The sequence below is a fragment of the Budorcas taxicolor genome, chromosome 18 (genome assembly GCF_023091745.1).
Source record: "Budorcas taxicolor isolate Tak-1 chromosome 18, Takin1.1, whole genome shotgun sequence".
Taxonomy (NCBI): domain Eukaryota; kingdom Metazoa; phylum Chordata; class Mammalia; order Artiodactyla; family Bovidae; genus Budorcas; species Budorcas taxicolor.
Window position 1 is genome coordinate 47,713,109 of NC_068927.1, and position 19,911 is coordinate 47,733,019.

The following is a 19,911-nucleotide window of genomic DNA, read 5'->3' on the forward strand; positions in this document are numbered from 1 at the left end:
ATCTGGCTTCATGGTTCTGAACCCTCATCTCTGTTCTGACAGACGACTTTGAACTGTACAAAGTCGTACAAATTGTGAACCCCGAGTACTACAACAAATTCCTATCTTCAGCCTAGAACCTCAGGTTCCTATATCCCATGACTTGCTCATCATCCACACAAAAAGTTCTAAGAAATATCTCAAACTCCATAGGTCTTAATCCTTGCCCTAAACCTGCTCCTCCCTGCCTCTCAGCTCCATCCTTCCACCTGCTCAAGTCAGAAGCCTCATAGCTGTCATTGATTCTCCTCACAATCAGTTGACGAGCAAGTCATATCATCTCTACCTTTAAAATCCCTCCAGGGACTTCCCTGGTGGTACAGTGGATAGGAATCCACCTGCAGATGCAGGGGACTTGGGTTCGATCCCTGGTTGGGGAAGATTCCACAGGCAGTTGAGCGATAAGCCTTTGTGCTGCAGGTACTGAGCCTGCCTGCTGCAACTACTGCAGCCTGTGTGCTTACAGCCTGTGCTCTGCAACAAGAGAAGTCACTGCAATAAGAAGCCTGAGCACTACAACAAAAACTAGCCCCCGCTTGCCATAACTAGAGAAAGCCAGAGTGCAGCAAAGTAGACCCAGTGCAACCAAAAAAATTAAATAAATAAAAGCTGTGACAAGAAACTATAAGAGTTACCATCACTTAAAAAAAAAACCCTCCAGAATTTAACCCCTCCTTTGACTCTAGTCTAGACTATCGTCATCTCTCTGGACTATTGAAAAACCTATTGTTTTGTCTTCGAATTCTTTGGCAAATTTCCTATCAAAAAATAGGGTCCATGTTTCTTCTTGACACTGGGTAGAACTTTGTGACCTCCTCCACAGAATGCAAAGGAAGCAATTTTACTTAAACTTTCTAAATTGGATTAGGAAAGATGATACAGTTTCCACCTGTTTTTTAAATAATTAAAAAATTATTTATTTACTTATTTATGGCTGTGCTGGGTCTTCATTGCTGTGCAGGCTTTCCTCTACTTGTGTCGAGTAGGGGCCACTCTCTAGGTGTGGTGTGCAGTCTTCTCATTGTGGAGGCTTCTCTTGTTGCTGAGAGCAAGCTCTAGGGCACAGGGGCTTCTGTAGTTGCAGCATGTGGGCTCAGTAGTTGTGGTTCCCCAGCTCTAGAACACAAGCTCAATAGTTTTGGTACACAGGTTTAGTTGCTGTGCGATATGTGCGATCTTCCTGGAAACCCGTGTTTCCTGCATTGACAGGTGGATTCTTTACCACAGAGCACCAGGGAAGCCCTCCACCTGGTTTTTTCCTAATCTTTCCCCTCACCTCCTTTGGGAGTCCTGGGATGCTGTATAAAAATGTTCAGCTGCCATCCTGGGTAAGGATTTGGATTATGAAGTTATATGCACTTGCTAGGGGCTTCCCAGGTGGTGCTAGTGATAAAGAGCTCACCTGCCAATGCAGGAGACATAAGAAACGCCAGTTTGATCCGTGGGTTCGGATGATCCCCTGGAGGAGGGTATGGGAACCCACTCCAGTATTCTTGCCTGTAGAATCTCATGGACAGAGGAGCCTGGCAGGCTACTGTCCATGGGATTGCAAAGAGTTGAACACAATTGAAGCGACTTAGCACAAATGCACACATGCACCTGTTAAAATTCAGTGAAATTGTGGATTACATTGGGTATATATTACCTGAAAAGAAAAATATTGAACTCTAGTGAGAGATGCATGCTGAAGTATTTATGGGACAGTATACAATGTCTTTAATTTATTTTGCTGCTGCTGCTGCTAAGTCACTTCAGTCATGTCTGACTCTGTGCGACCCCATAGACGGCAGCCCTCCAGGCTCCCCTGGCCCTGGGATTCTTCAGGCAAGAACACTGGAGTGGGTTGCCATTTCCTTCTCCAATGCATGAAAGTGAAAAGTGAAAGTGAAGTCGCTCAGTCGTATCCGACTCTTCGAGACCCAAGGACTGCAGCCCACCAGGCTCCTCCATCCATGGGATTTTCCAGGCAAGAGTACTGGAGTGGGTTGCCATTGCCTTCTCCAATTTATTTTGAAATGTATCCAAAGTTAAATTAACAGATGAATAGAGTAATAGATGTGAGATAAAACAAATATAGTAAAATGTTAATGGTAGGATCTGGGGTGGTTATATGGGTGTAAAATTGTTCAGCTTTGCTGTATGTTAAACAATTTTTATAATAAGGTGTTAAATATGCAGTCAGGATTATGTTGATGTTAGTATTTACAAGAAAGAGGATAGGTTTCTATAAAAAGCAGCTTTTGTATGTTATAGACATGTTAAATATTTGTTTTCAGTCTTTATGAATAAGCCATACATTTAAGTAAAAAGAAGGAAATAGCTGTTTAGGTATAAGGAGAAAAAAAAGATGTTTATAGCAGCAGAATCTGATTTAGTTGGTGTGTGTGGGGTGAGTGGGGCCTAGAAGTATTCCTGAGGAGTTGAGATAGGTAGGAATTAATAATTAACAAAGGGCCATCCTAATGACTATTTCTGGGTTACAAGCTATCCCCAAAACTTAGTGGCACAAAACAATGATTCTATTATGCTCATAGGTTCTGTGAGTCAAAAATTTGGACAGGGCAGAGATGGGAATAGATCATTTCTGCTGCATGATGTCTAGGGGTTCGGCTGGGAAGACAAAGGTGGCTTGACAGCTGGGAGTGGAATCTCTGGAGCCTCTTCACTCCTAAGTTTGGCATCAGGGCTCAGACAACTCCAAGCTGGACTGTAGTGTCTATACAAGGTCTCTCCATGTGGCTTTTTTTGGTTTGTTTGTGTTCATGTGCTCAACTGTGTTCCAACTCTTTGCGACCCCATGGACTGTAGGCCACCAGACTCCTCTGTCCATGAGATTTTCCAGGCAAGAGTATTGGAGTGGGTTGCTGTTTCCTACTCCAGGGGATCTTCCCAACTCAGGGATCAAACCCATGTCTTCTGTGGCTCTAGCACTGCAGGCAGATTCTTCACCTGTGGAGTCTGTGGTTTCAGTTCAGTTCAGTTCAGTCACGCAGTCGTGTCTGACTCTTTGTGACCCCATGAACCGCAGCACACCAAGCCTCCCTGTCCATCACCAGCTCCAGGAGTCCACCCAAACCCATGCATGTCCAGTGAGTCAGTGATGCCATCCAACCATCTCATCCTCTGCCATCCCCTTCTCCTCCTGCCCTCAATCTTTCCCAGCATCACGGTCTTTTCAAATGAGTCAGCTCTTCGCATCAGGTGGCCAAAATATTGGAGTTTCAGCTTCCTCATCAGTCTTTCCAATGAACACCCAGGACTGATCTCCTTTAGGATGGACTGGTTGGATCTCTTTGCAGTCCAAGGGACTCTCAAGAGTCTTCTCCAACATCACAGTTCAAAAGCATCAATTCTTCGGCGCTCAACTTTCTTTATAGTCCAACTCTCACATCCATACATGACCACTAGAAAAACCATAGCCTTGACTAGACAGACATTTGTTGGCAAAGTAACATCTCTGCTTTTTAATATGCTGTCTAGGTTGGTCATAACTTTCCTTCCAAGGAGTAAGCATCTTTTAATTTCATGGCTGCAGTCACCATCTGCAGTGACTTTGGAGCCCAGAAAAATAAAGTCAGCCACTATTTCCACTGTTTCCCCATCTCCTTCCCATGAAGTGATGGGACCAGAGGCCATGATCTTAGTTTTCTGAATGTTGAGCTTTAAGCCAACTTTTTCCCTCTCCTCTTTCACTTTCATTAAGAGGCTCTTTAGTTCTTCACTTTCTGCCATAAGGGTGGTGTCATCTGCATATCTGAGGTTATTGATATTTCTCCCAGCAATCTTGATTCCAGCTTGTACTTCCCCCATCCCAGCGTTTCTCATGATGTACTCTGCATGTAAGTTAAATAAGCAGGGTGACAATATACAGCCTTGATGTACTCCTTTTCCTATTTGGAACCAGCCTGTTGTTCCATGTCCAGTTCGAACTGTTGCTTCCTGACCTGCATACAGGTTTCTCAAGAGGTAGGTCAGGTGGTCTGGTATGCCCATCTTTTTCAGAATTTTCCACAGTTTATTGTGATCTGGGCTTCCTCAAAGCATGAACTGCAGCAGCAGAATTGCACTTCATTGTGCACCAAGGCTCCAGAGCTAGTCATTCCAGCAGACAAAGAGGAAACTGCATTACCTTTTACTACCTCGCCTTGGAAATCACATAGTGTCAGTTCCTATTCATTCCTATTCTCTATTGGTTGAAGTTGTCACAGTCTTGCCCAGATTCAGGAGGGAGGAAAGGCCGACTTCACTTTCTCACGAGAGGAGCGTGAAAGAATTTGCAGTTGTGTTTCAATGAGGGGAAGGGGGGTGCAAAGAATATTCCAGGCAGAGGGTACTTCATGTGGGAAATACCTGTTGTGGAAGTGAGGTCAACAAGTTCAATAAATTGAAGTAAGTAGCTGTAACTTGACTCCTCCATCACACTCCCTTTCCCCAATCTCTGCTTAATTTTTATCCATATTTTAAAATATTTATTTTGCAAATTCTTTTCCCACTAGCTTTTGAGTTCCATGTGGGCAGGGTATATTTCCCCCGTTTTGGTTACTGATAGATCCACAAATTACGTGATCAGAGTTTTTGAATGAATGAATGGATTGATCAAGGATGTACCTTCGAGGACCTTGTTGAGGGCATGACCAATGGCAAGTTCTCTTGGAAAGGGTATTGTTACAGAGCGTTTTCTGAGCTTCAGTCAACAACAGGAAAAATTAGAATTGAGTTTGTGCGAGGCATCTGAGCCAGTGAAAAACATCCATGGGCCAATGTTCTTAGTATTCCAAGAGCAGGGGTAGGGGCTGAGTCGGGACTGACAAAGTGGGGATCGGGACTTTGAAGAGCTGCTTAGGGAGTGGAGAAAAGCTTGCGTTCATGAGAGAAGCCAGCTAAGTGTCAGAAGAGCCATCACTGACAGTGGACTAAGGGAAGGGTCCACTGCTTAGTGTTAGAAATGTTAGAAGCAAAGCATAAAGAACCTGGGGGTGTGTCTCAGGAGGGGAATGACGACCAATGAAACGCAGGCATGGGCGTGGTGCTGTCAAACTTCGCGGGGCGGGACCGAAGAGATCTAGCCAGAAATAGGACCCAAGCTGAAGCCAATGATTAGCCGCCAGGTGGGCGGGGCGTCATCTTAAGGCCAAGGGTAGAGCCAATGAGAATCTGCGCCGCGTCCCTCATTGCCCCCGCCCCCGTGGAGCGCGCGCTCCAGAGCCACGGGCAGCCGTTAGAGGCGGGGCCTGCAGCCGCCCGCGCGCGGCCTGCGCCCTCCCCTTTGTGTCGCCATGGCGGCGGCATCGGCGGCGAGGACAACGAGCGAGGGGTCCAGCGCGGCTGGCGCCTGAGGAGGCTACGCGGCTATGGTGGTGAGGCGCCCACGCGGCCGTCGGTCCATCGGCGAAGTCAGTCTGTCCGCGCGCGGCCACGCCCCACGCGCCCCGCCCCTGGCCCCGCCCGAGTCCGCGGCCCGCGCCGCCCCTCACCCCTCGTCGCGGTCCCTCTCGTACCCCGGCCTGGTCTTGGGCTCGAGCCCTTACCCCGGCCCCGCCCCCTCAACGCGCATCCTTGTTCCACGCCCTGTATGGGGGTGACAGTAGCCGAAGACCCAGACTTGGGAGGAAAAAGGGCTGGTCCAGGGAAGGACCTCGCATCCTCTAAATGGCCTCCGCGGGGGCATTCTGAGGGTCTCCGAGTCCTCCACCAGCCCCTGTCCCAGATCCATCCTCAGCATCGTCATCCCACCTTCCTCCTCTCCCTGGCTTAGACCCCTCCTCCTCCTACCATCAGCCCCTTTCTCATTCTTGAGCCCCACCCCCACCCGGCTCCATCCTCAGCCTGACCCTTTTCTTCTCCTTTCTCATCCCATCCCAGTCCTTCTCAACCAACCCTCCCTTACCCCATCCCCGCATCAGCCTGAACCTTTACTTCAGCCTCTCCAACTGCTCCCCTCCTCCTTACTCCACCTCAATCCCCAGCGTGCATTGTACCCCCCCACCATGTGATCATTGGGTCCTCTCCATCTTCTTGTCCTCATCCCCCCTCCCCCACCATCTCCCTCTCCCACCATGCTGCTCCTGCTCATTCATCCATTCATTCCCTCACTTAGCATTCACTGAGACCTCTGTGTAGCCCCTTTGCTCCAGGCACGGAGAAAGTCAGAACCCATCCTGCCTTGGGGAGCTTCATGGGCTGGAGGGGGACCGACCCAAGGGTGAGACCCAAAGGATGAAGTCGGGGTTGTAGGAGAATGAAGGAGGGAGAGGCTAGGGCCCATTCTGGGAAATCCTCATCTGGCAGATGGTTAATTTATTCATCAGATTTTACCCAGCCCCTGCTGGGTGACTGAGCTGGCACTGGGCATTGGGACCCAGAGAGGAATCAGGCACAACCCTACTTGTGAGGAGCTTCAATTCTCTGCCCAGCTCTGTGCAGGGCAATGCTAGGGGAGTAGGGACTGAGCCTCAGTCCAGTGGGGGAGATGGACTTGTCACCAGATGGGGACATCTCAGAGTGCACAGGGCTGTAATGAGGGAAGTTAAGGCAATATCACCAAGCCTGGGATGGGGGAGGCTACCATGAGAGTCAGATCTGAGGGCTAAGTGAAAGCATGGGGAAAAGATGGGGATGAGTGTTCCATGCAGCGGGAACAGCCTTTGCAAAGGCCTAGAACGAAATGAGAAGATGATTCTTTTGTTGGACTCTTAGAAGTCTGAGAGCTCTGAGAGTAGAGGCAGTGGGAAGAAATGAGGCTGGAGAGGTAAGCAGAGACCACAGTATTTAGACTTCATCTTAAAGACAGCAGGGAGCCATTGAAGATCCCTGACCTGGGGAGAGACAGAGGCAGATTTGTGTTTTGTGAAAGTGATACTGACTCTTGCTGTGAAGAAGCTGGCAGGAAGGGAGAGGTGGAAGCAGGGAGACTGATAAGATGGGAGCTGTGATTGTCCAGACGTTGATGAAAGGCACGGAAAGGCACAACCCCTTCTCTCCTGGGGCTAGAGGCGGCTTTTAAACAGGGAGAGAGAGTACCAGCATGCTCCTGCCCTGACGCACCCATGGCCCCTGCTCTTCCAGCCCCCTCTCCAGACTACACATGAAGAAGCAGACCTACCCTGAGCCCAGCCTTCACCTCCCCCTGACCCACCCCTCTACTCCATGCTCAGGACAGCGTGTGGAGCAATTCGGGCCTGCAGGCCCAGGCTGCCAGATAACAATGCTCCCGTTGTCTCTCTGCTCCCATCTCTGGGGGCCTCTGATTCTTCTTTCTGCTCTACAGGCTCGCAGCACTGACAGCCTGGATGGCCCAGGGGAGGGCTCCGTGCAGCCCCTGCCCCCCGCTGGGGGACCCAGTGTGAAGGGGAAGCCTGGGAAGAGGTGAGAGGTGAGGGAGAGCCTCAACCTAGGAGGGGAGCCAAGCATAGGGCTGCCAGTGACCTGTTGTCTGTCCCCCAGGCTCTCGGCTCCTCGAGGTCCCTTTCCCCGGCTGGCAGACTGTGCCCATTTTCACTATGAGAACGTTGACTTCGGCCACATTCAGGTATGGGGGTTGCACCCAGGTGGGTAGGTGGGATCCCACCCAACCCTGAAGCAGCATCAGCCACTTTACCCCTGAAACCTGCCCCCAAGAGTGACTGCTCGGTGGCGGGAGCTGCAGGGCAGAGGGGAGACTTGTTCCTTCATTCATTCAGCAATGACTTTGTGCCAGGACCTTGGACTCTGACTGAGCCATCACCAGGCCTTGACTGTGGGGAGACCCAGGAGGCGGACATGGTCCCATCCCTTGAAAGTGCCCATCTGGAGAGGTCAGGACAGGGACAAAAGCGAGACCCTCACCTGGGCCTTTTGTTTCCCTCTGCAGCTCCTGCTGTCTCCAGAGCGTGACAGTCCAAACGTCTCTGGAGAGAATGAACTGGTGTTCGGGGTGCAGGTGACCTGTCAGGTGCGGCAGCCACCCCTGCCTCTCCTCTGGCCTGGTGAACTGACTGCCGTGGTCCTCAGCTCAGTATAATGAAGCTGCTGTATCCCCCTGTCCTTCCCTCTCCCACAGGGCCGTTCCTGGCCAGTTCTCCGCAGTTATGATGACTTCCGTTCCTTGGATGCCCACCTCCACCGATGCATATTTGACCGGAGATTTTCCTGCCTCCCAGAGCTTCCTCCACCCCCAGAGGGCGCCAGGGCTGCTCAGGTAAACTACTTGTCCTAGCCCTGCTACAGCCAAGGTGTGTCCCCACCAGTGATGGGTGAAACCATCAAGGCAGGGGAAATAGATAAATATTAAACACTGGTATGTCCTGAGTTCCAACCAGTTGGGGGCCTCAGAACTGCAGCAGGGTGACTCCCTTTAGTTTTTAGGATCATGGGGAGTTTCAGGGGGCTCCAGGGGAGGGTCAGAATGGCCAGACCGCTGGGGGCACACAGGGCCTTGGTTCAGCCTATTTATCAACTGATATGGCAGTATTTCAGTACTTCACAGCGGAGTGGCACCCACGTGTTCACGTTGAATTTCAGCCCTGCCAGAGGCGACCCAGGGCAGTACAGGAGGGCGGTGGGCTCTCTTGGGTGGGGTCTTCTCACAAACCCCACTCTGACAACCTGCCCCAGATGCTGGTGCCGCTGCTGCTGCAGTACCTGGAAACCCTGTCAGGGCTGGTGGACAGTAACCTCAACTGTGGGCCGGTGCTTACCTGGATGGAGGTGGGCCCGGGCAGGGGGCTTGGAGCTGGGAGTGAGGGAGGGATGTCTGAGGAGCAAGAAGCAGCCTGGGAGGGTGTGTGGGCACAGGAAAGAAAAGAGCTGGAGTGGAGGAGGCACTGGTATCTCAGTGTCTGTGTGGGCGCTTGCCTGTGAGAGAGAACACAAGTGGGTGCGTGCGTGTGTGTGTGTGTGTGTGTGTGCGCGCGCGCATGCGTGCGCGCAGGTGTTGGGCTGTGGGGATGTGAGAATTTCAAGGTATATTGATATACTGGCTAGAAATAGTTTTGGCTGTAGCTAGCAGAACGCCAGGCTAAGAGTGCAGGTTTTCAGATAGGAGATATGCAATGTTTGCTGTGGAGGATGTGGGTGCAGGAGTGAATCAGCATGGTTTCGGGCAGGGGCATCCTGGGACATGGAAGGGAATTTGCTTTGGAAGGAGCAAGAGTGTAGGTGTTTTACCAATAGCTCTGAGTGACAGGGGCACCCAGGTAGGGGACAGGGGGTGGCCTCTAGTGGGGGAAACTTCTCGGTCTTTACTGTTACCTTCTTCTGGCCTCTCCCTGCCACATCCCCCTCCATCTCAGCTGGACAACCACGGCCGGCGACTGCTCCTCAGTGAGGAGGCCTCACTCAATATCCCCGCAGTGGCCGCTGCCCATGTGGTAAAGCGGTACACGGCCCAGGCACCTGACGAGCTGTCCTTCGAGGTAAGGCTGTGGGGGAGCAGACTCCGGCTGGGCTCCCACTTCATCTGCACCTTCTGACCCTGCCTCCTCATGCCCGCCTACTCCCAGGTGGGGGACATTGTCTCCGTGATCGACATGCCGCCCACGGAGGATCGGAGCTGGTGGCGGGGCAAGCGGGGCTTCCAGGTGAGCCTGGCTAGAGCTGGACAGGTAGGGCTGGGGCACTGGGCCAGCTCAGGTGGCCCCGTCACTGACCCCAAATCCTCCTCAGGTCGGTTTCTTCCCCAGTGAGTGTGTGGAACTATTCACGGAGCGGCCAGGTCCAGGACTAAAGGGGGGTGAGTGTCTTGGGCAGAGTTGGGAGGCCCTCCTGCATCCCTTCCCTGCCCTCCATCCTTTCCACCATTGTTCACCCTGCAGATGCCGATGGTTCCCCATGTGGTGTCCTGGCTTCCCAGGGTGTTTCCTCTCTGACCTCAGGTAATGTGAACATTACCCGTTTGTAATTACCAGGGGCCAGACCCTGCCCCGTCTCCCCATGCGACCCTGTGTGACCAGCCTTTATCTCCACAGCGGTGCCCCGGCCGCGGGGGAAGCTGGCTGGCCTCCTCCGCACCTTTATGCGCTCCCGCCCTTCCCGGCAGCGTCTGCGGCAGCGGGGCATTCTGCGGCAGAGGGTATTTGGCTGTGACCTGGGAGAACACCTCAGCAACTCAGGCCAGGATGGTGAGGCCCAGTCCGCCTCCCCTGCCCTTCCTCCCCGCCAGGCTGTGACCCACAGCAGCAGACCCAACCCCTGCTTTCTCCCAGTGCCCCAGGTGCTGCGCTGCTGTTCTGAGTTTATTGAGGCCCATGGGGTGGTGGATGGAATCTATCGACTCTCAGGTGTGTCATCCAACATCCAGAGGCTACGGTGAGGACCCTCCACCAACCTTCGTGAGCACCTCCCACACGTCAAGCGTTAAGTTCTAGGGACACCATGGTGAACGAGACAGCCGGAGACTCCTGCCTCTTGGGGTCCACGTGCTGGAAGGAGAGGCAGACAGGAAAGGAGAGAGTTGACAATAGTGACAGGTGGCCTGGAGAAAAAAAAGACGGGGTGAGGGAGATCATAATAAAAAATCAAGGTGGGTGGAGAAGGCCTCCTGGGAGAGTGCTCGCTGCGGAGGAGGTGGAGGAGCGAGCATTGTGGTTGCCCACCATGGAGAGAACAGCCAGCGAGAGGGGAAAGTGGCAGGAGATGATGCTTGAGAAGTGATAAGGGGCAAGTAGGCTCATGGGCCTTTTTTGATGACTGTTAGGCTCTTGGCTTTTACTGGGAGTAAGGGAGGAACCACAGGAAGGATTGTGGGCCGAAGAGGGGCAGTAGGCATAACAGTCTAAGAAGTGGGAAGCGCTGAGGCCCGGGCTTCCAGGCGAGAGCAGAGGGCCTAAGGCCGAGGTCCCGTGTATAGAGCTTTCTCACCTGAGAGGGCGAGACACTGCCAGGTTGTGAGCAGAGGCCGCTGGGATTCCAACTGCAGTTTCCAGTGCCTCTTGGAGCCAGAAAAATGGTGCAACTTTGTGGATGGAGCCCAGTCACACCCTGGAGGCAGATGGGCTTGGGTAGCTACAAGCAGGGTGTCTCCCACCAGAGCCCCAGTGTGCTCCTGTGTAAATGGGGCGCGCTTGTCTTTGGCATGCAGGGTTGTTGGAGGGGAGGGGGCTCAGTAAGGTACTGCCTCTGAAAAGCCAGCACAGGAAGAGGGTTGCATCTACCTGTGGACACTTTGGGCGTGGGGGCAGCACCCAGCCCGGTGGGCCAGCTCTGACCTGCATCTTCTCAATGTGGTGGCCTCAGGCATGAGTTCGACAGTGAGAGGATCCCTGAACTGTCTGGCCCCGCCTTCCTGCAGGACATCCACAGCGTGTCCTCCCTCTGCAAGCTCTACTTCCGAGAGCTGCCCAACCCCTTACTCACCTACCAGCTCTACGGGAAGTTCAGTGTGAGTGAGGGTGACCGCGAGGTAGGAGGGGCTGGGAGGCAGCAGCCCAGCCCTGCTCACACTGTGCACTGTCTCAGGAGGCCATGTCGGTGCCAGGGGAGGAGGAGCGCCTGGTGAGGGTTCACGATGTCATCCAGCAGTTGCCCCCGCCGCACTACCGGTAAACCAGGAGGGGCAGGGAAGGGTGGTGGTGGACTCCCAAGGAAGGTGAGGCTCAGGCGTTCCCTCTCCACTCCCACCCCCAGGACCCTGGAGTACCTGCTGAGGCACTTGGCCCGCATGGCGAGACACAGTGCCAACACTAGCATGCACGCCCGCAACCTGGCCATCGTTTGGGCACCTAACCTGTTACGGTAAGCTGGCGGCTCACCAGCCTGCTCCCACAGCTCCCTACCAACCCCCAGGCTGGGCCTGGAGTCTCCCCGCCCCCCCCAACCTCACCCCAGAAACCCATCCAGCTTTTGCTCTTTTGATCATTTCGCCCAACACATTATTTCTTTTCTCGTAATTTATTTATGGTTGTGGGGGTTTTCGTTGCTGCGTTCGGGGTTTTCTCTAGTTGCAGTGAGCAGGAGCTGTCCCTCACGGTGCGCAGGCTTCTCATTGTGGTGGTGTCTCTTGTTGCAGAACACAGGCTCTAGGCACATGGGCTTCGGCAGTCGCAGCGTGTGAGCTCCAGGGCGCCCAGGACTCAGTAGCTGTGGCACAGGGTCCCATTAGCTGTGGCTCACCAGCCCTAGAGCTCACGGGCTCAGTAGCTGTGGCACACAGGCTTTAGTTGCCCCAAGTCATGTGGGATCCTCCCGGACCAGGGACTGAACCCACATCCCCTGCACTGGCAGGCAGACTCCTGCCACTACCACCAGGGAAGTCCCTCAACACATATTTCTTAAGTGTTGGGTGCCCCTATGCCCGCCCTTGTTCTCAGCACTGGGGTCGCAGTGGTGAGCAGGAACCTACGCTCTGAGCTCACAGTCCTATGTGGGAGATGACAGTGGACATTACCAAAAAACAAGAGCACAGTGTGATGATGAGGGCTGAGGAGAAAGATTACAAAGTAGGGAACGGAGATCTGGTCAGTCACGGCACTTGAAATTTTTAGATAGAGTGGCAGGGAAGGCTTCAGGAAGAAGTCCTTGTTGGCCAGCAGCAGGGTAAGCCCGAAAGGATTTGATGGTGACCAAGACAGGCAAGTTCTCTGTCCTGGAGGAGTTCAATTCTTCTTGGGCATCAGATAAATAAATAAACAAATAAAATAGCTAGGACGTGGTAGGTATAAGAACTGTGAGCAAAAATACAGACAGACCTGGGATATCTAGATTTACAATTTTAAATAAAATAGGTGGGGAAGACTCTGTTGAGAAGGTAACATTTGAATTAACAGCTGCAGAAGGTAAGAGAAGGACCTGTGTAGCTGAGAAGGAGCAAACCAAGTAGGAGGAGTAGCAAGTACAAAGGTCCTGGGGCTGGGTCAGGGCCCAGTGTTTTGGAGGCCAGTGTCACTGGAGCTGAGTGAGAGAGTGCAGGGTTGAAGGGGAGGAGATGGTAAGGTCAGGGAGGTGATGCAGGAACAGACAGGGGAGTGACTTACAAGTTGTGGGTCATGGTGAGGATCTGGCTTTTACCAGGAATGACGTGCAGCCAGAGGAGGGCTCTAAGCCAGGAGGGCCCTGATCTGTGACTTAGGGGTTCACAGGCTCCCTCTGGCTAAGTGTGGGGAGCAGACTGTAGGGATTTGGCAGGGAGCAAGAACAGGGAGGAGGCTGTGTGTTGGTCCAGGACGGAAAGGATGGAGGCGGGGCCAGAGTAGGGGCATGGGGAGCCGAGTTCAGATTCTGCATAGAGTTTGTGGGTGGAGCCCACAGGGTCTCCTGCAATTGGATGTGGGTGTTAGGGAAAGAGGGGTCAAGGGCAATACCAAGGTATTGACTGAGATGGGATAGGCAGGGAGGGAGCAGGTTCTGGGGAAAGGCTGAGAATCTAGTTCTAGATGTGATCAGTGGATAAGGTCAGAGATGTTGAATGACAGTCACTGCTTCCACGGCGCCCCACCCCCGCCCCCCCGCCCCCGGCCAGAACCTACCAGCTGGGGCTCCAGGCACCTGGCCACCCTCACCCTCCTCCCATCCAGGTCCATGGAGCTGGAGTCAGTGGGGCTAGGGGGGGCAGCAGCATTCCGGGAGGTGCGGGTACAGTCGGTGGTGGTGGAATTCCTGCTCACCCACGTGGACGTCCTGTTCAGCGACACCTTCACATCTGCTGGCCTCGACCCTGCAGGTATGCCCATCCTATCCCATGTCCTAACTACTGCCCCCCATCATCAGGGCTGCAGTGGGAGGGTAGGTGGGCTCCCAGCCCCATCCCTGTCCCACTGAAGCTGGACCTCCCTTCTGGTTCCTTGAGGACCCCGCCCCGGCCTCTCCCTCCCCTTCCCCCACCTTCTCATTTCAGCTCCTACGCTCAGGATCCCCACTTCTTGGCCCGGACATCGTTCTTCCTTCACCCCTTGTAGCTCCTGGGGGCACTTGGGGCCATGGGTCCACCTGGGAGGAGGTGGGAGGTCCCCAGACTTGACCCTGCCCCGGCCCCACCCAGACTCCCTGCCCTGCCCCGGACCCCAGCCCAGTCAGGACTCAGCACGTCGGAGGGCCCTCTGGCCCGAGGTAACTGAAGCCAGAGCCGCTGTCCTCGCTGGCTGCTGGGAGCTGCCTCCTCATCAGCTCGTTCTGCCTCACTCCTCCTCCTCACCTGCCTGCTGCCCACCCATTCCCGCCTGATCCGTCCTGGCCCCCTGCCTTGCCAGCCCGGGTGGGCACGCTGCGGGGCCGGGGCTTGGGCTGTAGCGCTTGGCTTTGCCTGTGGCCTTCAACAGCCCCAGGGCTGATGGCTGCCCCCTCTCCCGACTCCTCAGGCCGCTGCCTCCTCCCCAGGCCCAAGTCCCTTGCGGGCAGTGGCCCCTCCACTCGCCTGCTAACACTAGAGGAAGCCCAGGCTCGGACCCAGGGTCGGCTGGGGACACCCACCGAGCCCACAACTTCCAAGGCCCCAACTTCACCTGTGGAAAGGTGAGTAGGATGTCCAGAAGGGAGGGACTGGCCTGGGGGGCCCAGCTCCTCAGCCAGCCTCCTATGTCTTGACCCAAACTCCAGGAGGAAAGGGGAGAGAGGCGAGAAACAGCGGAAGCCTGGGGGTAGCAGCTGGAAGACCTTCTTTGCACTGGGCCGGGGCCCCAGCATCCCCCGAAAGAAGCCTCTGCCCTGGCTAGGGGGCACCCGGGCCCGACCGCAGCCTTCAGGTCAGAGGCCGGGCAGTGGGCGTGGTGGCTGGAGAGGCACCCTGGAGTGCCCCCCATGACCCCTCGTCCTCTCCCTGCAGGCTGCCGACCTGACACTGTCACACTGAGGTCTGCCAAGAGTGAGGAGTCTCTGTCATCGCAGGCCAGTGGGGCTGGTGAGCACGGGGTGACCCATGCCTGCACCCAGGTGGAGCTGGGAGGGACTGGGGCTCTGAGCTGGCCTCCACGTGGTGTTCTTAGGTTTGGGGGTCTTGAGGTTTTTTGTTTTAATCTAGACCTTACGTACAATAAGTTTGATAAAGCTTCACTCCTGGTTCACGATGCACTCTGGTCATTGGCCCACGCAGGGTCCTTCTAGTCTTTTGTTCATCCCTTTGAAAAAAATTAAATAGTATCATGAACACCCATGAATCCACTGGCCAGAAATAAAGGCCTCCCACCACAGTAGCTACGAACTCCTCCCCGTCCCACCTGCTGCCTCCCCACCTCAGGCAACCTCTGAGAGTCTTCATCCCTTTGCTTTTACAGTTTTGTCACCTACAGGTGTAGGGATCAACAGCATACTGCTAGTTGTTTTGAATCTTTGATTAAAGGGCACCATTAAAAAGGGGTATCGTGCCGTGTGTGTACTCACTCACCACTCCATCACAGGCTGCCGTCCACACAGCTGGCGTAGCTCCGGCTCCTTCCTCTCCATCACTGCCCACTGTCGAGTGTGGGTATCCCCTCAGGGGAGGGGATGCTTGTCCATGCCCCTCCTGATGGATGTGGGGGCTCTGACAGGCGCGCCCAGGAGGGGAGGCGCACACTGTATGATAGGCCCTCATCCAGCTGTACAAGACGAGGCCCGAGTATTTCCCAGAAGTGGTCGCCTCCGGCTGTCCTCCCAGCCACCGGGTATGAGATCCTGTCGGTGTGGAGCTTGTAGCCAGTGGGGCTGTCAGACTTTGTTCTTGCCTCTGGAACAGTCCTCTTCATGGACTTGCCACTGATGTCCTCTTATCACCCATGAGTCTGCACAGCTCTCCCTGGATCCCCAGCCATTGTGACCCTAGGCAGGGACGTGTCTCTGTGTTATTTCCCCAGCTTACTGGGGGTGTGTGTCCTGTTCTCACTGATGTATCTGGATAGGTAGTTCTGACCCCTGACCCCTAACTCCACCTCCCCCGCACTGCCCTTCCAGGCCTCCAGCGGCTGCACAGGCTACGGCGACCCCACTCCAGCAGTGATGCTTTTCCCGTGGGCCCCGCACCTGCTGGCTCCTGTGAGAGCCTGTCGTCATCCGAGTCCACCGAGTCCTCCTCCGAGTCGTCTTCTTCCTCTTCCTCCGAGTCCTCCGCAGCTGGGCTGGGAGCACTCTCGGGCTCCCCTTCACACCGAACCTCGGCCTGGCTAGACGACGGTGACGAGCTGGACTTTAGCCCACCCCGCTGCCTGGAGGGGCTCCGGGGGCTTGACTTTGATCCCCTTACCTTTCGCTGCAGCAGCCCCACCCCCGGGGACCCAGCACCTCCCGCCAGCCCGGCCCCCCCGGCCCCCGCCTCTGCCTTTCCACCCAGGGCGACCCCCCAGGCCCTCTCGCCCCGGGGCCCCACCAGCCCTGCCTCACCCACTGCCCTGGACATCTCGGAGCCCCTGTCTGTGTCAGTGCCACCTGCTGTCCTGGAGCTGCTGGGGGCTGGAGGAACACCTGCCTCGGCCACGCCAACACCAGCCCTCAGCCCTAGCCCAGGCCGGCGCCCCCACCTCATCCCCTTGCTGCTGCGTGGAGCTGAGGCCCAGCTGAGTGACACCTGCCAACAAGAGATCTGCAGCAAGTTGGCATTGCCTGGTCCCCGGGGAGCCCAAGGCCAGCATGGTGTGTCCTGCCCAGCCCAGCCCAGCCCAGCCCACTCCCTCACAACCCCGAGGCTGTGCCCAAGACCTGGCTGACTCCTCTTCCCGTTCCTCTCCTAGGTGCTGGTATGGATTCACCGCTGCTGCCCCCTCCCCTGTCCCTCCTGCGCCCGGGGGGGGCCCCACCCCCACCTCCCAAAAATCCAGCACGCCTCATGGCCCTGGCCCTGGCTGAGCGGGCTCAGCAGGTGGCCCAGAGACAGAGCCAGCAGGAGCAGGGGGGCACCCCATCTGCTCCTCAGTCCCCTTTCCGCCGTTCACTGTCCCTGGAGGTGGGTGGTGAGCCCCCAGGGACCTCAGGGAGTGGGCCACCCCCCCACCCCCTAGTCCACCCAGGTGGCTGGGCTCCGGGACCCCCACCTTCCTTACCAAGGCAACAAAGTGATGGGAGCCTGGTGAGGAGCCAGCGGCCCACAGGGACCTCGAGGAGGACACCCCGAGGCCCTACCCAGGTTAGTGCCCAGCTCAGGAGGGGTGGGGGGTGCGGGGCTGCGCCAGAGACGGCAGCCCAGTCCCTGTGTTCTGTCCCCCAGCAGGTTCCCACCCCTGGCTTCTTCTCAGCCCCCCGGGAGTGCCTGCCACCCTTCCTCGGGGTCCCCAAACCAGGCTTGTACCCCCTCGGCTCCCCATCCTTCCAGCCCAGCTCTCCAGCCCCAGTCTGGAGGAGCCCCCTGGTTCCCCCTACACCACTGGACAGAGGAGAGAACCTGTACTATGAGATCGAGGCGGGTGAGGGGTCCCCCTACTCTGGCCCCACTCGGTCCTGGAGTCCCTTGCGCCCCATGCCCCCAGACAGGCTCAGTGCCTCGTACGGCATGCTTGGCCAATCCCCACCACTCCATAGGTCCCCTGACTTCCCGCTCAGTTACCCACCACCCTCCTGTTTTCCCCACGACCACCTTGGCTACTCAGCCCCCCAGCACTCGGCCCGGCGCCCCACCCGACCTGAACCCCTCTATGTCAACCTAGCCCTGGGGCCCAGGGGCCCCTCACCCGCTTCTTCCAGCTCCTCCTCCCCTCCTGCCCACCCTCGCAGTCGCTCTGATCCTGGCCCCCCAGCCCCCCGCCTCCCCCAAAAGCAGCGGGCGCCCTGGGGCCACCACACCCCTCACAGGGTACCTGGGCCCTGGGGCCCTCCAGACCCTCTCCCCTACAGGGCAGCCCCACCAGCCTATAGGAGGGGGGGCGAGCACCACCGAGGGTCCCTGTACAGGAATGGGGGGCAAGGGAGGGAGGGGGCTGGTCCCCCACCCCCCTACCCTACTCCCAGCTGGTCCTTCCACCCTGAGAGCCAGACCCAAAGCTACTGCTGAGCCAGAGCTGGGAGAGACCTTCCTTCTTTCTCTTCTCCTTTCACTGATCTTGGTCCAACCTGCTCCCTTGTTTTGTATTTTCCTGAGCTTCTGACCCCTACCCCAGGTTTCTAACTTTGTAACTTGCCTTTGATGTGGGTCCCTAACCCGTTATCATAGCCTACCTACCCTGGGCTGACGGGCATGCCCGCCCCCCACCATCCTCCATCCTGGGGCCTCTCGCACAAATCTGAGAGGGTTAGGCTGACTCCTTACCCTCCCTTTCCCTCCAGGGGTCCCCAGCATGTCCTGTCCTGTGCACGGGGGTGGGGGGCTGCTCCTGCTATCTCCCCACACACCCCACTAAACCATCTGACAAAATTAATGAATAAAAATGGTGAAAATGTGGCTGCTGCTGTCATGCTTGGGCCAGGCTCAGTGAATAAAGAGGCAGTGACAGGCGGGTTGCTTTCTCATTTTATCATTTCAGCAGGTGCTAAGTGGGGAGTCACTCCTGGGAGGCTCTGAGGGGCGACATCTGCACAGAAGGGGCCACGGGTGCCCTAACAATGTGTGTCAGGAGTGGGGTTGAGCCTGGGCCCGTCTTCAAGTTGGCATCCACCGTGCAGCTCTGCTATGATCTCCTCCAGCAGATCCATCCTGGGAGAGGGTGGGGTAGGGGTGGGCTGAAGTTGACCTCGGGGAGGTGGAAGGGGCCCAGGGACCTCCCACCAGCACCCCACTTCTCACTTTTGCAGGCTGGAGAAGCGACTTCCTCTGATCAGCTCAGGGCTGGGTACCTGCAGGAGTAAAGACTAGAGCTGCCACCAGTGGCCACAGAGCTCAGGAGGGCCCTGGGCGGGCGGGCTGGGGCAGGGCCTGGGCTCAGGGCCCTCTGCTTCACCTGCCCTCGTGGCCTTCCCTGCCAGCAGCCGCCAGGGCATGGGAAGCCTCCCTGTGGGTCAGCAGGCAGGGGCTGGGCTCCCAGGGCTGGGGATCCAGCAGGGCAGCCCTGTGTGTGTGCCGCCGCAGCCCCCGCAGAGCTTGGATCTTGGCTGAGAAGTTCCTCTCAAACCGCTCCTCAGAGCTCTGAGTCCCCAGCAGGGAGGCTGAGTCCTGAAGGCTGGCGTGCAGGGCAGGGCCCTGGGGGAAGCAGGGTTGGTCGGGAATGGGGGTGGGGAGGGGGTAACCAGTCAGCGAGGGGAACAGTGGGGGTCCCAGGTGGTCCCTGGTCAGAGGAGAGGCAGCCAGGGAAATTGGGGTTGGTGACAGCTGGGGGGAAGGGTCATGGGTAAGCAAATGGACAATGGCGCAGGACTTGGGGTATCCATACTGTTGATCTGGGCTCCAGGCTCTGGTCCAGGCTGACCCTGGCTGTGGGGCTGTGCCCTGGGCAGACGCCAGGGCGGGGACTTGGGCTGCTGCCCAGAGTCAAGCTGCTGCCCGAGTCCCAGGTGGCACCCCTCTGGACTCTGCTGTGGCCCATGACCTGCAGAGAGCGATGGCAGAGGGCTGGCGTGGGTGGCCCACAGCTCCCTCGGTCCTCCACGTGCCTGTCCTGGCTCCTGCCTAGGATGGGGAGGGGCCTAGGGACATCACAGTGGGCCACAGGCCCGGGTGCAGTCTTGGCTGTGGGAGCCAGCTCACAGTACAGTGTCTGGGCTTGCAGACCAGCCAGGTGGAAATGGGGCACAGCCGAGCTCTGCTCAGCGCCGGCTCCCATCCCTTCTGGGCCCTCGAACCTGGGAGAGAACCCTGCGGTGGAGGGCACTGTGTGGCCCAGTCCCTCGGGGAGCTCACCTCAGAGGCCGAGTCCTGTGGGGAGGAGTAAAGACTGCAGGAGTGAAGTGGGTGTGGGACACACGCCCTGCCTGAGGTTCCCTGGCTGCCACCCTCCCCTGCCCGCCTGTCCTGTACCTGAGCCACGGCCTCCCGCAGCAGGTATCGTGTACTCTGCAGGCTGCCGCAGCGGTCGGCAGGCCCTAGGCCCAGCCCAGCCCGAACCAGGGCCTGGTAGGGGGCTGGCACCAGGG

The 19,911-nt window shown here is 56.5% G+C and overlaps 1 protein-coding gene across 1 annotated transcript; it reads left to right on the forward strand.

Annotated features, from left to right (window-relative positions):
- The first annotated feature begins 6,214 nt into the window (after positions 1–6,214).
- On the forward strand, positions 6,215–17,995 carry ARHGAP33 (Rho GTPase activating protein 33). Its single transcript, XM_052656258.1, has 21 exons — positions 6,215–6,241; positions 7,307–7,404; positions 7,483–7,567; positions 7,889–7,969; positions 8,078–8,215; positions 8,632–8,724; positions 9,309–9,431; positions 9,519–9,596; positions 9,682–9,748; positions 9,831–9,890; positions 9,984–10,136; positions 10,221–10,323; positions 11,251–11,395; positions 11,473–11,555; positions 11,641–11,748; positions 13,527–13,672; positions 14,307–14,460; positions 14,518–14,690; positions 14,771–14,845; positions 15,874–16,548; positions 16,647–17,995. Exons 1-21 carry the CDS (start codon positions 6,215–6,217, stop codon positions 17,897–17,899), a joined length of 3,918 nt encoding a protein of 1,305 aa, XP_052512218.1. The 3' UTR covers positions 17,900–17,995.
- Positions 17,996–19,911: the final 1,916 nt, after the last annotated feature.

Excerpts from the sequence above, each read along its gene's own strand:
- ARHGAP33 (XM_052656258.1), top strand. The coding sequence starts at position 6,215 with ATGGGCTGGAGGGGGACCGACCCAAGG. Across the intron at positions 7,568-7,888 it reads TTGACTTCGGCCACATTCAG|CTCCTGCTGTCTCCAGAGCG; the intron begins GTATGGGGGTTG and ends TTCCCTCTGCAG. Across the intron at positions 14,461-14,517 it reads CCAACTTCACCTGTGGAAAG|CCTCCTATGTCTTGACCCAA; the intron begins GTGAGTAGGATG and ends CTCCTCAGCCAG.